Here is a 16,512-nt window from a genome sequence, read left to right on the forward strand (position 1 = left end):
TTTTGCTTCATCCATCTGTGAAAATGGATTATGATAATGACCAACAGAGTCAAAACAGACCATCAGACCATCAGATGTGAAGTTGTTCTCAGGGCACAAAACACAAAATATGGACGCGCATGATCCCTGTAACACTTTCTCTGTGGAAACTCACACCTAAATCAAAACGGTGGGCTGCTGAAGAAATTATATCCACGTAAGTATATCCCACTTTCTAGCTCTGCAAGCCAACATGCAATCTGCAAAAAGTAGAGAAGCAAGGATCAATTTTACATGAGGATGGTGATGAGAACTGGGCCTCCAGGTATAAGGCAGAGACCAAACAGCTGTAATCAAGGTAAGATTACAACCAGGAGCACGAGTATCACGCTGCATGATCTGTGCTGTGTGCCAGTACGTGTGTTATGTATCTTTTAAGCCTTGCCAACACAATCCTTGTTCACCACCAGCTTCACCTGCCAGATTTTCCTTTCTACAACTTCACCCTATACTCCACAATGAAATTAAAGTTAAAGAGTTGTTTGTTTAAAATAAGGAAACCGATTCAGTGTGCACCACAGATCCAGAAACCATCCAGAGGTGCACAAGGAGTCTATTTTCAGAGGTACATCAGACAAATTTAAATAAGGTGAGTGAGGAGCCTCATTCTCCCTAAACTTAAGGTCTCAACTGGATGGGTCAAACACCAACACCTCCCCTTGCATGTTTTCAAGTTGCAATACCACTCTGTGGTTAGTTAGTAAGTGTTTGAAATCACGTGCGCATCTTCCATGGAAACTACAGGTGACCATGAAAATCTATAAACATTTTTCTCCAGCAACCGGAGGCTGCCAGGGCCTCACCAACTGTTCTGTTGGTCTTCACGGCTGTGGCTTCCATATTCAAAGAATTTTTGATTTTGTTTTTCAGTCTTATGTCAATGTAACTTACATCAATATGGGGAAAAAAAAAAACAACAAAAGCAAAGTCAAATTACAGGCAAACAAGTGTTAAGCTAAAATTTCTAGCCGTCTTTGTTGGAAGCACTTTGCTGCTACGCAGACGACTGTGTGAAACAATGAGGATTCATGAAGGAGAGTGATTACACACACGACACACGACTTATAAAAACATAAGGGTGCATTCAAGTGTCCTCAACAACTCCCTTCAGAAGCTCTGAAGGGAGTTCAGTAATAAATTACTCTCCACCAGTTCCAGGGACGCGTTTTTCTAGCTGCAAGTGTTCATGTGGGTCTGCTTAAAAGCACACCTCTACCCTCCAGCATTAATGGTGGATTACACACAAGAGCTAAGGGTAAGGGGAGATGTGTTAAAGGAAACACACACACACACACACACACACACACACACACACACACACACACACACACACACACACACATATATGTAAACCATGTGCATTGTGGAGCTTTATAAGCTGAGCTCAGCTGCATAAGTAGACAGTGGAGCCCTTTTTCTATCAGAAGAATTCAGCTCACAGCTGCCACGTTTCACACAAACACACTCGCAGCTGTGAGGAGGTGTTTTTATTGATTTGCCTTGATTTCTATTGAGTATCAGTTACACCATAACAATACAGTATGTGTACACGCAACGCTTGGTATTGATTTTGGGCTTTTTAATGTCAGATGTTCAGGGTTAGCTACAGGGTTACTTATGCAAACAAAAAGCGATGTGAGGACGTTTTATCCCAGAAGAACACATTTATTCTCCGCATGTTAAACCATAAAAACAGTTGGGGTTATTGGTGGTATCTTAAGTACTCTTCCATTTAAGCCTCACAGTGCACACACAGCGATAGCTAAAAAAAAGAAAAGAAAAAGACACAGTGTGGACTTTGTTTAGCTGATCTGAACTCATGGTGCCTCAGCACTTTGTCACAAGACAGGTTATGCACACAAAGCAAACAAGACAACTGCATACTTTAGATAACCGAGCCCTATTGAGAGCCTGTTGTTATCAATGCTATGTGATTATCTATACACGTGCCCACAGTTATGTAAGACTGTGTAACACACCTGGCATTTCAATAAAATCAACCAATACTTATTTATGTAGCATTACTATAAACATTTGGTCACATAATTTGGCATTTCAAATACGTAAATCAAACCAACACCTCTCCATCTATTCAGTATGAACAAACTGAAAGTTATCTTATTGCTGCTAAGGTAAACTAAAGCTACAGGAAGGTAAATTATAAATCATCTTTCACTGCAAAGAAGATGAGAACTATTCAGCACAGAGGTGCAGATTTACAGATTACTGCTCTCCTGGCGCGGTCGCCACGAGGTAGGATTTTTACCATAAAAACTCAAACTACTTATCAACCTAAAAAGGAAAAAAAAAAAAAAAGATTACTCATCTGCATTGCACATTTCAGCCAAGACTGAACACAAAACCAAATGGGCTTTTTAGTGGATAATGTGGTCTTTCCACAGTACCGACAGATGAGGTTTTTCTAATTGTCTGTTTTATTTAGACAGAAAACACCACATAAATTCACTTTACTTTGGCTGCTATAATGTAGCCTGTTTGCTCGTCTAAAGTAGCACATCCCTCTCCCACACACGGGCCTTGTTATGATGTTCGATTGTTTGTTGTGTTGAATCAATTTGGTGAAACTAATGTAAAGTAGCATTTTTCACGTGCTCGCTCCATCAGCGTTCACTCACACTCCAATAAACAAACTGTCCATTGAGCTGGGATCTGTATTTACTCATTCACAGGCTGGTGGAGCTTCTTTCACTCAATCATACAATACTACTATGTGAAACCCTCAGGCTGTTTGCAAATGTCATTTTGGTAATGTTTTTTCCCCCAAAGTAACATGTAGTAACATGGTTCTGGCAATTGGATATGCACCAGAAAGACATAAATTATGGTAAGTATTATGGTAATATCTAGGTAAGTAACACAATTCTCTTTTGTATTTTAATCTTGAATATTTCACAAGTACACATTATGAAGAAATCAGCAGCCTGGTGTTGTTGGATTGAATCAAACATCATGTCCCAGAGGTGTTCTATTGCAATCAGTGGTATCAATTCCTTCATTCTCCAGGAACTATCTACATATTCTTGCCAAATAAAGCCAGACATTGTAGAGCACCAAGATGAAGCCAGGTTAGAATCTGACAGAAGGCCCAAGGATTCCATCCTGATACCTAATGGCAGGCAGGGTGCCGTTGCCTAGGCTGTGGAGGAATGTGCGTCCCTACATGGACATGCTTCACCAGACCATCACTGACCCACCACCAAACCGGTCATGCTGAACGATGTTACAGTCTCCAAACGCTTTCTCGTCTGTCACATGTGCTCAGCGTGAACCTTCTCTCATTTGTGAAAAGCACAGGACGCCAGTGGTCGACCTGCCAGGTCTGGTATTCTGTGGCAAACAGGCTTGACACAGCCAGGTTCACTAGCGGACATTCAGACATCAGTCCACCCTCATGAAGTCTGTTTCTGATTGTCTGGTCAGAGAGATGTCCACCAGTGTCCTGCAGATCATTTTGTAGTTCTAGCAGTGCTCATCCTGTTCCTCCTTTCACAAAGGAGCAGATACTGGTCCTGTTGATGGGTTAAGAACTTTTCGCAGCCTTGTCCAGTTCTCCTCGACTAACTGCCTGTGTTCTGGCACCTCTCCGTGCTCTTGAGACTCCATGCTTATGGAGTAATGATGTGTCATCCTGGAGGAGATTGACTACCTGTACAGCCTCTGCAGGGTCCCGGGATCACCTCATGCTACCAGTAGTCACACTGACCCTAGCCAAATGCAAAACAGGTGAAAAACAGTCAGAAAAGATGAGAAAGGAAAAAAAATTGTCAGTGGCCTCCACCTGTAAAACCAATTCTGTTCCTGTTTCTCCAACTTGATTAAGTAGATTTGTATCTGAGACATTTAATTGACTTGATGCTAAACTCTGATTAAAAAGCATTCTTTTAATTTTTTTTGAAAGCCACTACCCAGTTGTGCATCTTTTGCCAGTCCCTCTTGTCATTGCAGTGTCTCCTTAGCTCGACCGAGCCTCCTCCACCTCGCCTTTTAAATCAAGCTTCAATTCGGTTGTCTGTTTAATGTCATCTTCACTCACATCTCCAATTTTCTCTCACCATCTGTCTGGCCTACCTATCTGCCCTTTCCATCCGCACGATCTATTTAATTCTACTGATTGTGCAAGCCCGTTCCTCTCTCCTCTGCCTTTCCATTCTCTTCCCACACTCATTTATCGTTCTCGATTAATCTCACTTATTTCTTGCTCTCTCCTTTTCAATCTCTTTCTGCTGTGCTTCCATCCTCCCATCTATTTGGCCGGATTATTTGATTCCTTTCTCCTTCTCTATTCTCATCTCCTTTATCTTGCTCCAACACACCTGCTATCCTCTTAGCGTTCACTACTGCAAATTGTCAGGTGCTTATAGTTTGCTGCGCTCCCTACAGATTCAGATGTCGACCTGAGATAACATACCTGTGTGCCGCACATAAGCTTTACCGTTCTTTTTAACATCTGAAAAATTCCTGGCAGGGCCTGCTTGATGCTGGAGCCTTGTATAATGTGTAATTCCAGGATCATAGTACATGATATTTTTTTCTTTCAAGATGTCAGATACAGCAGTGAGAGTCAAGAAACTGCTACTTGGCCATGAGACAAGACTAGACCCTCATACGACAGCTTGGATTTTCATAGTGTGCATGAAGGACAAAGGTGATTGTGAAGGGGGTGTTAATCATGGCAGCACTGTCAACGTCCGCGCTCTTCCTCGTCAACATATTCTCATGGTATTCGTCGGGACTATGACACTCTGCAGAATTTGTCAGACTAGCTGAGAAAATGATGTTGTTCCCAGATGATGGACAGTTGTCTTATAGTTTACTTCTAGTAGTAACACAGCATGCAATAAAACAAGCATCTGTTTTACTGTTCTGCGATCATTGGACTAATATTGTGTAATCTGACTGTGTAAAATGCCTGATTTAAATCGGGCTGAACTCCCCTTCAAGGTCAACCTCAGTAGTCCCTATGGTTCAGCTTTAGCATTGCTCGTTCGCTGCCTTTAAACTTCCTCTTTGATTAATAGTCGTTTTTCTCCAGTGTGTCAAACTGGTGATCCTTTAACTGGATTTTTATTTCAGGGGAACTTGAAGAGAGGTAAATCTGGCGAGTCGATGGTATTCTTCTAGGTTCCCACCAGTGTTGGTCAAGTTACTTGAAAAAAGTAATCAGTAACTAATTACTGATTACTTCCTCAAAAAAGTAATCCCGTTACTTTACTGATTAATTATTTTCAAAAGTAATTAATTACTTAGTTACTTAGCTACTTTTTAAAAACACGATTTACAACCTGAATAGGTAATAAAGCGATAGATCTGTCAGCCCAATTCTACTTTTTCTACATAATCCATCATACAAAATGTAATCAAATGGAAAAATCTCTTTTTTAAACTTGTTTTATCAGTTTTAATCTTTTAACTTTATGCATCAAGCAAAAATTAAATTATATGCAACATTCTCTGACTTGAAGAAAGTAGTTTAACATTTAAACCTATTTTCTGCACATTCCAGCGCATAAAATAAAATATTTTTGCGTTTACACTCTTTTCAAATAGATGCAAGTAAAACACAGCAGAATATAAATATTTTCACCTGTAAAGCAGGAGTGGGGTAGGCGGAGGTGTGCTCTGGTGCAGGTGTGCCACAGCGGTCAGGTGAAGAATCCGCGAGTTTCTCTGTGAATTTCCCATTAACTTTTACTCGTGCACCATAGAGAGCATCCTGGCGGGAAACATCTTAACCTGGTTCGGGAACAGCACCATGCAGGACAGACGAGCTCTAGAGAGGGTTGTGCGGTCAGCTGAGTGCACCATCCGCTCCGAGCTCCCTGACCTGCACTCAATCTACAGCAGGCGGTGCTGGACCAAGGCCAGGAAGATCGTGAAGGACCTCAGCCATCCCAACAACAGACTGTTCTCTCTGCTGAGGTCAGGAAAGCGATTCCGCTCCCTGAAGACCAACACAGAGAGACTGAGGAGGAGCTTCTTCCCGCAGGCGATACGGTCTCTCAATCACACCACCACACAGTACTGACCCACACATACAGTTCTTACACACACACTGGACTTTCTGGACTTTGGTTTTGCACAACACTGGTCACTATATTCTTCATTTCCGGTTAATACTTGTACAGCTGCTGTTATTGTGTATATATTTATTTATATTTAGATTTCTTCATACATTCTTATATAGTTCTATATTGTGTATTTTGTTGTACAGTTATTTTATTTTCAACTTTAATTTATATATTTATCTTTATCTTATTCTTCCCAGTTAAATTTACCCTTCATTCTAATTTGTGTTGTACAGTTATTTCATTTTTAACCTTAATTTATATTTTATTCCTTCCTAGTTAAATTTACCCTTTTTAATTTTTCATATTTATTTCCTATCTTATTCATAGCCTTTTCCTTTTTTGTTTTCTTTAGGTCACGAGCAGTTGTCCAAGCATTTCACTACATATCGTACTGTGTATGACTGTGTACGTGACAAATAAAAATTTGAATTTGAATTTGAATTTAAGTCGTTGCGCACTCGGAGCTTGTTTAGGGGTTTTTTCGGTGTAAAAAGAAGTTTTCTTCCCACGCACAACGGACACTAATGTTTTTGTCACTTTTTATGGAATCAAACTCAAAGTAAGGTCAGTACTTCCACGTTTTAAACGCTGCACGCTCATACTCTCTCCCGTACTCGATATATGATCCATTGTTGATCTGCACACAGCTGTTGTCACGAAGGTCGCACTCGCTTACGTCACTGTCAAGAGACATTCTTGCAAAAAAAAAAAAATCACGGTTTTAGTAACGCAGTGTTCCTACGGGAAAGTAACGGTAATCTAATTACCGTTTTTGCAATAGTAATCCCTTACTTTACTCGTTACTTGAAAAAAGTAATCAGATTACAGTAACGCGTTACTCTCCAAGTAATGCGTTACTGCCCATCTCTGGTTCCCACTGCAAGGTTTACATGCTTCAAGACATTTTCATCCTAGGGAACAAATTCACAGAGCACAACTTAAATTGTGGCACAACTTGGTGTCGCTGGATTGACTGCGATTGAACTGTGGACCTCAACTGAAACATGCTGGGTCAAAACCAGAGACCCACTTTGCCACACAAAAATCAGGTCAGCTTGAAGGAGAAGTTTCACACCAATAGTTTGCTTACTCTGGTCCGAATCAGTTGATAAGTTTGGAAACTTGTAGCTTTTCCCTGTGACTTGGTTTCTTTTCACAGAGAAAAATCCAAGTGATCTCCACGCGAACCTAAAGGCGTCACTACAAACAATGTGTGAATGTTCAATCGGCTTATTGGCCAGATGTGTTGTTTACATTTTTATTTTTGTACAATTATGTTTTCCTCCCTTGTAAACACAGAGTTACTTAAGTATAAATTATGCTGGTCACACCAAAATTGGCAATACCTCTGTTTTATGAGATGGCGCTATATAGCACTAAATCGAAGGCCTTACACAGATGCTCCAGTATAACAGACACTCATATCTTCCCTTCTTACAAGGAATTACAGAGGAGGAGGCGTGTACAGGAAGAGAGGTAGTCTATATTAAATTAAATCAATTATTAGAAACAGAGCCAGGCGGATGTGCCAATATTACCACACGGGAAGACTTAAGCATTAACAGTGAGAGCCTTTAGTATAATTAAGGCTTGTTTGTTTTTACTGTTTTATTTCCCTAGCGTACCCATAATTGTTGTGCTTCCAGTCAAATAAGGACACTGATCACTGCTTTTAAAGCAGTAGCGACAGCCATAAAAACGCAACTTGTAACAAAAGATGAGAAAGAAGGGGAGGAAATCTAAATTATCTGCTTAGTGCCATCAAACAATGAACCACTACCCAAGTAATTCCAAAAAAAAAGCATTTTTCCATGGTCCCTGCACTCGAATGTTTGGCATGTGTCTTTCAACAAATGCAAGGCAGATAAGATTCAGCGGACCTACCCGTCCTTGTGGCTTCTACAAACCAGAGGAGTAAAAAATAAATAAATAAATAAATAATAATAATAATCCATCCAACGAAACTCTTAAATGTTCAAAACATCAGCGGTCCCTGAATGCCGTTAAACTCTTTACAGCTCAATTTTCATCCTTTAAATATTGTAAACCCCTGATTCAATATTTCTCCAGAGAGAAATTAGCCCACTTACACTCAAATTAACAAAACTGCGTCATCAGTCTGTGTAGCTGCTGAGTGGAAAACGAGCACTGCCAAAGAGTTACTTCATAGAAGAAAAAAAAAACATGCAGCACAGTCTGTACAGAAGTGAGTAACCTTATCTTAACAAAACAGCAAAGGGTCAGAGAGCAACAAAGCACCTTCTTGAGTCCATGTGCACGCAGTCCCACAGTGCTGCTGAGCACTTCTAGTCTGTGCATGCCTGTTAATAAGCATTTACACCCATTTATGGGTGTCTGTACATAAAGCTGTAGGTGTGAATACTGTAAATACCAAAAGGTCCCGAGTTGACCTAGACCTATTATTCTACCTCCACAGACACAGACTGGAAATAATACACTGACCATCTCCTATGTAAGGCTGCTTTTATTATAGGCTCGACTTCCCTTGGCTGTAACTACATATTAATGGGAAACTGTTCTACCTCTAGGGGGGGATTAAAAAAAAAAAATCAGGATAAGTATAACAGTTTAAATGTTCCAGGCACATTTTGTAGTGACATCACGAGTGATGAGGACACTTTTCAACACACGCACACAGACTTCTTTCATTGTTTTGACTCCGTGGCTTAAATTTATGTCACATTCCAACAGGCCAGCGAGTGGAAAGCGAACGAGAAGAGACTCAAGTGTTTTTTGGTATCTTCGTGCTGAACTTTTAGCGCCTGTCCAAACAAAAGTGCACAAGCAGCTTTTCCATTTATTCTCTGGCCGCCACAGAACAAAATAAGTCAGATAAACATGTCAGATTTTTGTAAAATCAGACCATTTGTTTTATATTACATCTGCAACACAAACTCTACACAGTATCTTTTTAACTATTTCCTGTATTGATTGATGAAATTATTTTTTCATGTGCAGGTGAGTTGAAAGCAAATAACATAGTTTTTCTTATTTTTAACTATGTGGCGTGAGCCTCACTGTTTGCACTTCACTTTGCTGTATGTATTAGGCACTATCGGCTTCTTTGGCAACACTACAAACACAAACCAGTTGCTCCCTGTTGCATGAAATCCCTGCTTGCTTCAGGACCTGTACTACTAAACTGTAACCGCCACGACAAACTGATCTCTACCGAAAACATAAAAGTATACAACTTAAGAACATTACAACAGGCAACAAAAATCCCCCCCTTCACTCTTTGTTCTTGCACTCTGTACAGTGTTGCTTCCTCAAACATAAAAAGATGCCCTTTTAGATTACATTCAATGAGCTCTGTAGTGGATTATGTTGTAGTGTGGATTATGGGATTAAGATATACACATACAGACTCTGACCACTGTGCCCCACCAGACAAAAAAACAAACAAAAAAACCACAGAATGAGAGCCTGAATAATTCTGGATTTTATGTTTTTTACCAATCAATTTATAACTTGAATGTGTTAGGGTTTTTCTGGATTTTTAGTTGATATTCTGTCTTTCCATTAAAATTAAACCGAGACTGTTCATCTCTTTGTAAATGAGCAAACTTTCAAATTCAGCAGGAAATGATCAAATAATCATTTCCCGTGAGAAACACGGATGTAGAGGAGAACAAGCCCGACCAGTTCATCGGACGCTATAATCAATAGCAATAGACACCAAACTACTGCTATCACCTGCAACGCATTATGATATTTTATGCAATATTTTGTAAGCAACTCAAGTACAAGGCCTTGATGAAAACTAACAGTATGCGATAAAGCTCCACTTTAAATTAGCCACGTTATTAGCGATTTCCCATTTGAAATACGGTTGAAGTGCCAAGTCTATTCCCGCTGCATCGTCGTCTCCGTTGAGCCATAAGACAGCAGCAGGTGTGCTGGCTGAATAATTGCTCTCCTACAGAGAGAGTGATGACACACGCTGCTCATCATGTGTTCTTTGCTTTAAAGATTTCAAGTGTTCGTGCGGATGCCGGTCACTCTTAAACCACAGGTGTTTGGGAAGATGAATAGTTTGTTTTTCTTAACTGCTTCAATTCTGCCATTGTTGTGCACTGGTATAAGTAGATCCATCATACACAACATTTCTGCTCTTAATGCTGCTGTTGTACCATGGCTGGCAGCAAAATGAAAAAAAAAAAAGTATTGGTTTGTTGGTGTGTTTGAGTGGTTTGTGGGAAAATGAAGAAACTCTGTTTTTAAACATAAAAAAACCACAGTGTGCTTTGGAGGGCATCCATCCATCCTGGTTTGCTACAGAATAAAATCAAACACTATCGATGCTCAGAGGAGAGGACTGTTGTGGTACAGACTGTCATCTTGCTCTCAGTGTTGCAACAAGTAGCCCGGTTATAGCGATCTAAAAATATGCTAAGGTCTCATGTCAGATTTCTGTCTCGTGTTGGTGAAGCTGTGATTATGGTCAGCATTGTTCTGTCTGCACGTAAGAGTCCAATGAGTGAATTCTGAGTCATAAAGTGGGTTTTCCTCCATGAGTTAGGGTGTTTAGTTAGGTGACGACGTTAACAGCTGTCACAAATATACAACACTTTAAAAAGAATACTGACAGACACCAGTGCTACCTTGAGTTATCGCATTTACAACATTTTCAGAAAACGTCAGAACTTGTTTTTGACATCGAGGTAAGTGAGATTTGAACTCGTCAGAGATTTTTAGTAGATGCACCTATGGCATCAATTTGAAAACCCTAAGTTCCCTTGTTCTTAAGTTACTGTGCTCACAAAGTTGGGTTCCAAAACCCAGAGAAGGCCGAGCATGGTGGTCAGCATTTGGCGTCTTTGTCGCAATTTACTCCTCCCTCACCTCCATCAGCACCGGCTTTATCTTTATGTGGCTTTTACAGTTTGTGTATTAAGTGTTTAGTGTTGTGTATTAGTCCTGATGGACTAAAAGTAGTTTAGGGGAGAAGCTTGAATCCGCCAGCCCGCTCTGAGGTTGGTTCATGGTCTTCTTCTGCGTGTTTTAGCCTGGGCTCCCATCTTTTTTTGTTGCAGTTGTTTGTAGGTCACTATTTTCATTATTAAAGGCTTGTTGAATGGCAGCAGTGAGACCACGAGACGTTGCACAGTACAAAACATCACTACAACTTCAGCTGAGTTATTGTAGTTCTTAGTTTGTACGAGGACGATTTTGTTTTTCTCTTAAAGTTTACATAGTCTCGGTTTAAAGCTTACGTAACCTCTAAGCTTGAGGGACTCATCCACTTAAATCCTGCCTTTCCTAGCACTTTGCTCACACACAGCGAGCAGTATCACATCATATTTAAACTCTCCTCACTGTAACATTCAGTGTGCAGGCTGCATGGTAACATCAGAGCAATGGATGCAATATTTTCCCCCATTTTCATACATTTTAAATAAGCGCTGTTTTGGAAAAACACTTGACAAAAAAAACACAAGCTTTTTGATGATGTGAAGTGTGAGGTAAACACCCCCTCCCCTTGACCGTTTCTCACTCCCACACCCACACCCACACACACACACACACACACACACACACACACACACGCTCTTTGTCTCTCACAGACAGCCCAGTGATCCACAAAACATTGTGACAGCCTAGTTACACTGACAGCTCTCTCACTCACACACACACTCACGCATACACAGCAATTACCGCAGATACTTGACAGCGAGACTTAGGAAGTGCTTGTGTGTGAGACTAAGGTATACACAACTCCTGTTAACTCCATGGTAACTAAGGGTAGGACAAATTTTGGTGTGACGACATATCGGAGTGCTTTTTCTTGTGAGAGCTTTCTGCAAAATACCCTAACTAAAGTTTATTCCACTTTTCAGAGCCAAACTTTATTTCAGACTCATGACTGAGACTGAGTCATAAAAATATATAAATATTTCTACTGAAGTAAATATTGTAAGGGAAAGGGTTACTGGTAACAACATTATGAATATAATAATTATGGAGCTGCTTTGAAGCCAAGAGAAATGAGATATTCAGTGGATCCTTTCATCTGAAACACGAAGATGAAATCCACCATGAATCTTCCTTCAGTACTTCAGACCTGTTTTACTTGGTGGCATCTGGTTCAGACCCCAAATTTTGATGCTTTTATCTGCTTTTTAATGACTGTTTAGGTTTTCTGCTACACTTAAAACATGAATGTAACGTCTGGGCGAAACCAAGGCAAAGGGGCTGATTTGCGTGGTTGCAAAAAGACTTCTGTACCTATAGAAGTCGGGAAAACGGCTTCTGTAAACACCTGATGAGTTAATGGGCTCAGTCGCTCATTAGTTAGATCATTTTTTAAGATTTTGTAAATTCTGGTAATACTGTGTTAAGAAAGGATTATTTCGGGTTTGCAACAATCACAAAATAAGAACTTGTGATTGACAAGTTGTTAGCCGAAGAGCATGCGGTTTCACACTCAGACCTGCCTCTTCTCATCGCATCAGGTTTTCGTGAAAACATCTAAAAGCTTCAAAACAGGACTTCACAAACAAGTGGGTGACACCAGGTGGTTTATGTTCTTATCCAGCACTCAAACCATATTTTATACTGCAAGCTGCATCCAGCATTTGCTAATTTAATCAACTCAATGTTATTTGAAAAGAGGGTCATCAGTCATTAAATTCAGCACTTCATTCATCTTTTCCTCCAGCTTTCTTGGGGTACCTTTCACATTTACTCACAGATATTATGAAGCATCACAGGTGACCCGTCACGTAGGGCGTTAAATACTGTGATACCACTGGTGTGGCTCCTCGGTGAATCCTACTCATAATAGAAAAACATGTGGCCAATGCACAGAAACAAGTCACTCAGTGTTTCCATCCCACCGTGAAACTAACTGAATATTTATTTGGTTTTTTAATTATCACACAAGTGATTTTCATTGAACCACAGACCACATTAATTAGGTCAGCAGAGTTTCTCAAGTTAAGACTTCTTTGTTGGCAGATTGAAACACTAATCAGTCACAGCTTAAAACTACATGATGGATGTTTTATGAAAAGCACCATAAATGACCCTGAGAGAAGCATTTGTGCTTCTAATCTAAGTACAGAATGTTGCTTTGTTGGTATTTCAGAGCCGAGGGGCACATTTTCATTTTGTTTCTAAAAGCAGATTAAATGATTACAATAATTTAACATCTTTTTTTTTTTTTTTCATTTTTTAATAACAAAATGTCTCCAATCTCATCTCATCATGTGAGGACTATCAGTCTATTGTTTTTCAATGACGGATGACAAGAAGTGGCCGCTCACAAACTAATCACGGCAATTTGTTTTATCCCAGACAGACGAAACTGATGGAAGTAATCCTTTAAAAGACACGTTTTCCTCTAAACACAATTCCCTGTCGACTCCCGGTAGCTGCTAGACAAGAAGAGCACAAACGTACTGACAGCCTGGCAGCGTCCCAAGTCGACAGTGCCGTCTCAAATCATATCTGGCTACAGAGTAATAAACAGCACGACATCAATGACAAAGGAGCTGAACGGGCACAAGAATTATTCTACGCGATTCACATCAAACCGAACTAAAAGCATGAGCCATTCCCCTTCATGTTTTGCACACTCACATTTTTACATGTTCTACTCACAGTAATGAAACTGCTTAAGTTTTTAAAGCAGAAACCTTCCATTACTTCTTACATTTAGAGGAAATTTGAGTCATTATTCTCTACCGCCGCCAAGTTTTCAAAGACCCGGCAGGCGTTAATACACAGCTGGGTGGTAATGGCTAAAATGGAAATTAGCTCTCTTGTGTAACACTGCTGTGTTTGATTAAACCACTGTGCCTCTCTTTTAAGTTCTGCTAAGTACTTGAAGTTTGACGGTGTTACACAAATCCCCTTAGAATAAAAAAGAAAACTGATCAAACCACTAACAACAACAGCAAGTAGCAAGAAAATGAAAAAACTGCAGATAAAATCAGCAAAACCACCAAATCCTCATTCTAATGAATAACAAAACTGAGCTCCAGTTCACTTCTCAAATTACAAAAATATTAAGCCAAACTGTTGTTGCTGTGAGCACATTTTACCCACAGCTATGAAAACCAAATTGTTGAGACTCTCATGTGAGCTGACAGCGCCCTCCGGTGGTTCAGTTTTGCCTCTGACACAACAAAACGAGCATCAAAAATAACTGTGTGAGTTTGTGCCTTTACTAACCGAGCTGTAGTGACGTTTCAGTGTGGTAATATCCATCTTGCTGCTTCTTCTTCAACATAGAACAAAGATCCACCCGCTCCACCGTCTGATCTCCAAAGAATCTGTGGTGATGAAACGAAAAACAGTCACAATGACAGAAGATAAAGACGCAGCGAGCACTGAGGCCTCCAGCAGATAATAAAGGCAGATGTCAGTCATATAGTCGCATGATGGCAAAGAGCAGCGGGGGTGACAGCCAAATTTAAGCCTTTTTCACACGCAGCAGGTGGGAGAGAGAGGATGAGCACTCGTAAGCTGGGAATTCAAAGGATTATTACCTGCACTATTCTCATGCTGGAGTGATCAGATGTCAAATGTATTTTGCACCAGGGAGATGGCTTTAAATATATGGTACACTAGGTTTCTGTGTAAATTTGCATCTTAAAAACCACAAAAACTGAGTCAAAACATTACAAGATGCCATAATGTTCAAGCACCGTGTCATCTATAGCTGCTGTGTGAGTCTTACAATGGCCCCACTGCACAAGAAGTCCAAACCTTATAATGTGCTGTGCAGATTATGAATTTTCCATTGTATGAGAAACAAAGTACCTACTTGTCAGTGTAGTTGGAGTAAAGGGCCGGGTCCACACGCTTTATACCCTGAGAGAGACAAAGGAGAAAGGAAGTCGTATTAGTCACAGGTTGCAATAAACAAAGTGAAATTTCTGCACGCACACAAACGCACTGACAGGAAGAAGACAAGTATGCCGCCCGGCAGGCACCAGGAAGTATAAGGTAAGATAAAGTGTCAGAGGGAACGAGATAGATGCTATAATTCTTCTTCCCTTATCATCCACCCTCAACCATCTTTCATATCTTCTTTATTTATCTCCTCTCTCTTCTTGGTGTTTGGCCCTTAACCTTTACAGTAGTCATCACGAACTCTAAAGTGATATAAATTCAAATTTCTTCTTAGTTATTAATTCTAATGCCCATTATCAGTTTCTGCTGGAGCCACAATGTGACATTTACCTACAGCTGCAACATTTTAACAGCTTCTGAGAGGAAGGGGAGGGAGAAGCACCAGTGCAGATGGTGTAGTTAAAAGCAGCTTTTTATTAAAAACAACACAAACCTGAGATCGGAGTTTTGAAGCTCTGGACAGCTTCATAATGGTGAGGTGGGGTTCAAACCCTCGGCAGTCTCCTTGCAGAAGCCCCTGCTCCTCAAAACGGCTCCGCAACAACTCTGCAACAGACGTGTGCACATTTATTTTTAATATAAACCTTCTCCCAGTGAGTCATTCAATTAAATACTGAAAATAAGCACATCAAAAAATTCAGCATATTTTCACAGCAAACCAAAACAAGCACATTTAATAAACTAAAAGGAAGCATGATAACTGATATAATGATACACATGCATAAATATAGAGAACATGACGTGGATTCAAATGCACAATAACGTGACTCCATTTCTTCCGCTCAAGCATCTCGACTCCCTATTATAGATTTTTTTTTTTACTGCTATAACAGAGCACACAAATGGAGCAGCCACAGATGGCTGAGAATGTGTGTCAGATGATGGGGAAAAAAGCTTTTAGCCAAAATATCATTTAGCTACTGAGATAAAGATAGATAAGTGAATAAAGGCGTGAACACACAGACAAGCCTGCAAGGACAAATATACAGACAAACAGTGTTTAGAGTCAGACTACAGAGGTATTTTTAGATGAGGAGCTCTACAGGGAGAGAAAGGTTAGTATATAATCAATACCAGTGGTGGAAAGTACAGACAAGATGACGAGAGAGCCTGACTTCCTGTCTTATATTTCCTTTTCTTATAGCACTTCCCATAAGGAATTTTGATTTGTAAATCTTCTGTCCCTACAGAGTAATTTTCTGCAAAAACAACAACCAGAGCCGTTCTTTATGAATGCTGCTTGTTAAACTTCCAACTTTTCTAAATGCTTCATAAGCAGGGCCCTAAAAGAAGCTTCAGTCTACGTGAAAACAAAGTTTATGTTTCAACATATGTTTCAACAAAGTTTATGTTTCAACATAAACTTTGTTTGCGGTACTAATGTTACTACTAATGAGGAAAGCCTTACAAACTCAGATTCACAGGGGGTGGAGGGGCCATTAAAATATTCCATTCATCCCATAAAATGTAACTCTACACCTTTAACTTGTTTAATATGCAA

General features: G+C 40.0%; 1 protein-coding gene across 3 annotated transcripts in view; it reads right to left on the reverse strand.

Annotated features, from left to right (window-relative positions):
* The window catches only part of akap7 (A kinase (PRKA) anchor protein 7), a 46,034-nt gene that overhangs the window by 22,541 nt on the left and 6,981 nt on the right, over window positions 1–16,512 (reverse strand). For 2 of the 3 annotated variants that reach the window (XM_004542016.4, XM_004542018.4), the window contains exons 7-9: window positions 15,445–15,557; window positions 14,923–14,969; window positions 14,328–14,428 (exon numbers count right to left, since the gene is read on the reverse strand). In XM_004542016.4, the coding sequence (XP_004542073.2) occupies window positions 14,328–14,428; window positions 14,923–14,969; window positions 15,445–15,557 (261 nt within the window). Of the gene's footprint in view, window positions 1–1,536; window positions 3,765–14,327; window positions 14,429–14,922; window positions 14,970–15,444; window positions 15,558–16,512 lie in introns of those variants that run through there. The other variant, XM_004542019.4, reaches the window with a different exon arrangement.

The sequence above is a fragment of the Maylandia zebra genome, linkage group LG15 (assembly GCF_041146795.1).
Source record: "Maylandia zebra isolate NMK-2024a linkage group LG15, Mzebra_GT3a, whole genome shotgun sequence".
NCBI classification, from domain to species: Eukaryota; Metazoa; Chordata; class Actinopteri; order Cichliformes; family Cichlidae; genus Maylandia; species Maylandia zebra.